The sequence below is a fragment of the Anguilla rostrata genome, chromosome 14 (assembly GCF_018555375.3).
Source record: "Anguilla rostrata isolate EN2019 chromosome 14, ASM1855537v3, whole genome shotgun sequence".
Lineage (NCBI taxonomy): Eukaryota > Metazoa > Chordata > Actinopteri > Anguilliformes > Anguillidae > Anguilla > Anguilla rostrata.
The window spans coordinates 21,020,022-21,026,712 of record NC_057946.1 but is presented as its reverse complement, the minus strand read 5'-3'; the positions used below and the strand labels follow the sequence as shown (position 1 = coordinate 21,026,712).

General features: G+C 42.3%; 1 protein-coding gene across 1 annotated transcript; it reads left to right on the top strand.

Moving 5' to 3' along the window:
• The first annotated feature begins 152 nt into the window (after positions 1 to 152).
• LOC135239902 (ankyrin repeat domain-containing protein SOWAHB-like) lies at positions 153 to 2,441 on the top strand. The gene is made up of 2 exons (XM_064308905.1): positions 153 to 336; positions 1,105 to 2,441. Exons 1-2 carry the CDS (start codon positions 153 to 155, stop codon positions 2,439 to 2,441), a joined length of 1,521 nt encoding a protein of 506 aa, XP_064164975.1.
• The last annotated feature ends 4,250 nt before the right edge of the window (positions 2,442 to 6,691 follow it).

Here is a 6,691-nt window from a genome sequence, read left to right as displayed (position 1 = left end):
CCCGGGTTAAATTAACGCAACCAGTTCAACGCAGGTATGCAACTGCAGGTGGAGTTAGTATCATTGGGGAGGAGTCTCCCAAGCACTGAAACTGTCTACAGATAGACAGAACGCTGGAACAGAAGTCTGGACAAAAAATTAAGTGGATAGGCATGGCCACCGAACTTACTCAAGAGGCAGTACTGAAATTTATTTGCAGCAAAAACGGAAGAGTAAAAAATTCGGATCTGTTAGATTACTTCAAACGGTTCCTTCGGGAAGATGAAAACAGGACGGAGAACAGAGAATTGTTTAAGAGGTTCGTGAATTCGGTGGCGGTGGTAAAACGAGAGGAAGGTGTGTCTTTTGTCCTGCTCAGGAAAAAATATACGCATCTGGTTCGATACGTCGGCGATACCACCTCACCAAAGACACCTTATGAAAAAACCGCAAATGCAAAAGAACCTTTTTTGAAGGACGACTCGAGCGGAATCCAGGAGAAAGGTCAAACTAATAGTCAAACAGATTTTAAAGTTAAAGGTAAGAAGCCGTCCCATGTTGGCTATGATAGCACGCTCCAGAAGAACCCTGACAAAATATTGTTGGCCGCTGGAATTGTAAACAGCAATACAGAGACAGTTAATATCGAAACAGCTACCAGTATTTTACCTTTACATACGGCGGAGCATTCGCCACCTCCAACCGTCAAAGATATAGATAACCGGCCTTGTACTTTGAAACCATCCGAGTTGCATTTGCAATCAAATGAGAGCGGTGAGACATGTCAACAAGTACAGACTGGCAGAGTTTCTGGCGGAGCTGTTTTTCCTTCGTCACAATCACCTGATCTGACAGGTGCTGTTCAGGAGAATATTTGCATTGCTGATCAGGGACAGTCCAAAGAGAGTTATGGGAAAAGTAAGCCATCATCATTAGATTGTGAATACAATGAGATCAAAATTATTGTTCCTGAAAATGTTACATGGAATAATGTCCAAAGCCGACTTAGAGATGACAGCTTGAACAGTAGCTTGGAGTCAGTTGGTGCCTCGCAGCCATTGCATAACCTGCTGGCAAGTAATCCTCGAATTTCAAGTTCCACTCCTTGTCTGTTGGATTGTTCAGAATCTGCAAATAATCTGCCTGATTACCAGTTAACAGCCCACAACAACGGGAGCCTACCAAGGTTGAATGATAGACTCAGACCCCACTTTAGGGAAAACAATGGCGAGGAGGCACTATTCGGTCCACAGTCTGTGCGCCACAGCCTACCCCTTGATAATGCCCGGAGCCACGCCCCTGGAAGTTTTGCAGAACATCACCATGCCAGGCTATCCACCAGCCATGGTGACCTTCTCCTGCCCCCTTACGATGACAGTGCATGGCCTGAGATCGTGTCTAAAGGGGGGTGGTCCAGCGACGACAGCCTTAATTACAAGGAACTGGCTGGCGAGCAAGAGGGCAAAGTGCGAGAGATGTTGGCGCGTGCTCAAGAGGCCAGGCTGTTCGAAAAGCTGCGCAGTTCAGAGGGGAAAGTGGGCCCCTTGCACCACTCAATGGGTAATCTTGATGACCAGGAACCCGGGGTAACCGGAGCTGGTTCAGGATCCACAAGCCCGGTTACCGTGCGCCCCAGTGCACGGAGAACCCGCAGCCAGCTTCGGAGCCGCTTGTGCCGCAGTCTAGGGGCGGACCTGGACCAGCCTTTCTTTGAGGACGGAGTCTCGGCGCGGATCAACCGTCTTCACCTGCTGTCATCTTCTCTGAGCTTCAATTACTCCACACCCCCCCGAACGCACAGCTACGGGGACGTGTCCTCTCAAGGCAGTGGCAGTAGCAGAATCCATCCTGTCAGTGATGGCTCCGGTTTCCACCGGAACTCGATGGTACCACTTGATCCCAAAGAACACGACTGGATGGTGAAGGCAGCTGCAGGTACATGGACGGACATATACTCTCTGTTTCGAGATGAGCCCGGTCTCCTGAACAAGAGGGACTTCATCTCTGGATACACAGTGCTGCACTGGATTGCCAAGCACGGGGACCATCGGGTGCTCAACACGCTCTGGTATGGGGTCAGTAAAATGGGAATGAACCTGGATATTGATGCTAAAACCACCTGTGGATACACGCCCCTACACCTGGCAGCTATGCACGGCCACAAGAAGCTCATCCGCCTCCTGGTGCACAAGTTCAAAGCCAATGTGGCCATGAGGGACACCAGTGGTAAAAAGCCATGGCAATACATTGGCAAAGGTGGCCCTAGGGACCTCCTACACCTGCTTGGGGCCCCTGCTAACATAACTGGGGGCTATATCTCTAATCAGCCAGCGTCTGTGGAGAAACTGATGACGCGACCAGGCACAATGTCCCCCAAAGTGAAAAGGCATTCTTCAATTGCGGCGTTTCTCAAGCACAAGTCCCTGCTGAAGGTTTCGAGTCACCCCGAGGCCTTTCTGTGAGCCTGGGGCAGTAGCACTGCGGCCTCGTTCCTGGGATGATTGTGACTGAATACCACCGGGGCTGAAGTGATGGCTGCAGGGTTAAGTAGAAGACCAAAATGAGCGATGAAAATGCTGTGAACCATTTTGTAAAAACAATGTATTTGTGACTTACGATCAGTATGTGTAGAATGTGTGTATGCCACTACACCAGAGCTCACCTTCATTTTAGAAACTTGGGGTTCCTGTTCATGTTTGCCGCAGGGAATGTAGTCTCCCGTCAAGCAAGGTTTTTTTCAGCGAATGGAAAGGAGATTTACTGGTAATAAACATTTCCATATTCTTTTCTCCTTTTCTGAAGTATATGCTAGCTGAAGGCATATTTTGAGTTGTTCTGAAAACAGTAACAAGGTTAAACTATTTTTTTTACAGAAACATGCTGTCCAAAGCCCCTCTCAGAACAAAAATGAACATTATTAACTAGCTGCATGAGGAAAATGGAAGTTTGCACATTTATTTATTTGGTTCAGTTCCACCCAGGTGTTATCGGTCCAATCGCTCCTACCAATAAGTTCTTTTAATTCAATTCCAAGCTAATTCAGTGTGTTTTTATTCAAAGTTTTCCATTTGTATGAAGTTTGAGTTTAAATGATCCACTCACGTTATATCTGGAACCTATCCTAACCGTAAGTTATCCTCTGCTGCTTACCCTATGGGAAACCACTAAGGATATGTTGGACAAATTCACTTGTAACACAATTTCCAGGGTTAATGAATTTGTGTTTGTTCAGGACAATGCAGTCATTCTGCTTTTCAGTCTGCAGTGAGGTATGAACAGCATTTGTTTTCATTTTGATGGCTTCGGTAAGTTTTAAGATGATGCGTTGCATGGAAGAGAATATAAGTCAACTGTTTGTCTGCCTCAATTTATTCAGGAATAGTACTGTTACAGCTTTATTTTGGGCCTACAGTTGGAATGTATTAGTGCATTCCCTCCCATTGAATATGGAGTTTCTGAGATTGTATTTCTTTCAAATGTATTTGTGCTAAACATGAGCTCAGTTTGCTTCAATAGCAACAGTAATTTGACTTGCACATTGATGTGTTTAGCTTTGTCTTTAAGCCTTCCCTGCAGCTAACCTGATAGTGTCTGAAAGTGAACACTGTCCTAGTGAAGTCTGGCAACGGAATCTGTGCTGAAATTTGAAATTGGGAAATGGTGCCAAGTCTGTGGTCTACAGTAACCACCAAAGCTCTGTTGTTTCTGCATGGACTATGCCGTATCAAACTCAATTAGTCTGGTCAGAGTAAAAATATCATTTGTGTTGCACGCTGAAGGGTTAGAAAAGTGGGAATAGTGGGTTTGCGGGTGTGTTTGTGTTTTCAGTTGATTCAACACTTTGTTCCTTATTCCCCATGCTCTTCGTATTTTTCCTTTGTTATCTGCATGGGCCATGTTTCCGGAGGAACTTACTTTCATGTCTGTACTTGTCCTTATCAGGTATAGAAGGTTTGGATGAGAACCATTGGGTAACTACCTTTTCTGCAATACACAGCACTTCAGTATGTCAAATATATATAGTATATTTATATAAATAGTCTCTTTGTGAATAAAAGCATGTAATTACTTTTACTGTCTCTGTTCCATTTGATTTTTTTAATAGTAAACTGCTTTACTAGGATAATGAACGGCTCCTAAACGCACATATTATCATTACAGTGCTATTTCACATTGTTTGAAATGGTGGAGCACCCATCTCCAGCTAGATTGAAATGATACTGTACACATGTAGCTTATTGTATTTCTGTGTTTGAATATATAGGTCTAGGGGTGATTGAGGGGTGCTAATTCCTGTACTGCTTTGTACTGCTGTGCTGTACAAAAATAACAAATGGCTTCCCTCTGTGGGTAGCCACCATTTCAGGCTGAGTTCATGTGTTGTTGTTATGGTAAATAAGATGTGTAAAAGTGTTTAAATGAGTTCCCGTTTATGTACATCAGGGTATATGGTTGTAACCATACAAGAGTTTTTGACTTGCTTCTAACAATTGACCTTTGTCACCAGATGTGCATATCAGTCAGTTTCCATAAAGAAAATTCTGGACAGGCCAATCAAGATTGATTTCATACTATGATACTAAGACACATGTCTCAAGGTTGGAGCCTGCCTGTTAAACTCCAATTTATTTTAAGCACATAACTTTGTTTTTCCTGACTATGTGGCTTATTCCCATATTTATTCCTGTAGGTTAGTCTAGTTTTGCATACTTTTAGGTGCTTTTCAGTGTATTATGCAATGGTCACCAAACTCAACTGGTCTTCAAAAAAAAAAACAGCAGTGTAGTATAATGGCTAAGGAGTTGATCTTGTAACCTAAAGGTCACAGGTTCGATTCCCTGGTAGGACACTGCCGTTGTACCCCTGAGCAAGGTACTTACCCTGCATTGCTCCAGTATATATTCAGCTGTATAATTGAATACAATGTAAGTCGCTCTGGATAAGAGCGTCTGCTAAATGCCTGTAAAATGTAAACTAAACTAAACTCTTATCAGCAGCTTTGTACTTTGAGCTGGCTGAAATTTCAACAGCACTGATCCAGTACTTCAATGCCATGCATTATCTAAGCTGCTGTGGCCACTGAAGGACAAACGATATTCTTAATTTTTGTAACATAAAACAAACAACCCGAACCCCTATTTTTATTGGTTTTCATAACAGCCAATGCTTAATTAAAATAATTTTACGTGCATTCAAATGATTTTTGATTTGGGCTACTCAGGATGCAAGTTTTGCTTATTGTCATGTTTAAGGGTCATTTTAATGAACCATTTCCCCCTATAAGCAAATGTCATGTTTAAATGTAATTTTTAATAACCATTTCCTCTATAAGCATATGTTTCAGTAACCAGGTGTCCCCTCGTGTATTTGGGATTAAGTTTGTTTTCCCAATCAGCTGTGTACAATATAGCCATTTTTATGAACTATAACCAGCAAACAGAGGATTGTCCATAGCATTGATTTTGGAAGTCCTAGTTTACAGATACAGCTGTTTTTCAACCAGTATACCTCCTTACGTTTACTTTAAACATTTAATTTAATTTATAATACTTAAATAGAATTAGTTTCCCATATATATCTGGTGTGGAAGCAGGCTAGTGTTTCAGACCCTTGCATGATCCAGCAGTGCTGAAATCCTCTGGCTTTGGTGCTCCTTTCTGGTTTTTAAAGGTTCTGAAAACTGAAATCTGTGTATTATTTGCTGATTGTTGTTTTAATATGGCCAAGAAATATTTTTAAATGATTCTTGCAAAAATAAACATATAAAAGCCGGTGCCGAAATTGGATCGCTTTCCCCCTTGGCTAAACGCCAGGTTTTCAGTGGGCGGGGTTAACTGGGTGTTAGTTGCATTACAAAAAGCTAGTGAACTAGTTTCTACATGTAATGTGTGGAAATGCAATATGTAAAAGCTTGCCACTTTTGTACGGGTAAGGCAAGCTAAGTTAAAAATGCCTAAGCATACCCCTTTCTCTGGATGTTTCACAAAAATGAAGAGACCTACAAGAAATGGGTTTAATTTCTGGAGCCCACGGGCAATGCATTGCAATAATCTTTACAGTTTGTATTTGCAGAGCCCGTTCTTGCCTGGAACTTGCAGAGCGCGGTGGATCGGTAAGTAGGCCTATTGTTAGCTTGTGATAATTTAATAGCTTTCAAGCTTAGATATGTGGAATGAAAGACTTTCTTTATTCGGGTGTAATGTCCAGAGTGTGAGACTTCTAAAGAGTTTAATGTTAGTGTAGAGTAGCTCAGCATTACAATGTTATTTCACATTGAATGATCTCCAGGTTTAATTATCTGATGCTAAAGCCTAGTTTATGTTGCTTTCTTTCATTTTGTGTAAGGCTACTGCTCTATCAGGCTCTAACCTAGCAAGTGATGAGAAATGGTTACATATGACATGTCTCACAGATATGAACGTTAATGAGCGCAGGATACACGCCCACCCTGTCCTTGTCTACTGAACATGTCACAATAATCTAATAATGTTTATTACAATTTAATGGTTATAACTGGGTTAAAAACTAAATTTTAAGAAAGAGAGAAATATTAAGAAGGCAATCAGTTATCACTTAAGGGAATGTAACTTTGAATGTAACAATTTGAATCCTGTTGCCTGGACCTTTAAGGCCTGCCCACAACAGGCCTTGGGGCTCAATGACATTCCCACTTATCTGCCCCACAGACACCTGGGAGATGTGTGTCACTGTC

What these genes read in the sequence shown, in the direction of transcription:
- LOC135239902 (XM_064308905.1), top strand. Translation starts at nt 153, where the DNA reads ATGGCCACCGAACTTACTCAAGAGGCAGTACTGAAATTTATTTGCAGC. An exon ending in GGTGGTAAAACGAGAGGAAG is followed by an intron (nt 337 to 1,104) that starts GTGTGTCTTTTG and finishes TGGATTGTTCAG; the next exon opens with AATCTGCAAATAATCTGCCT.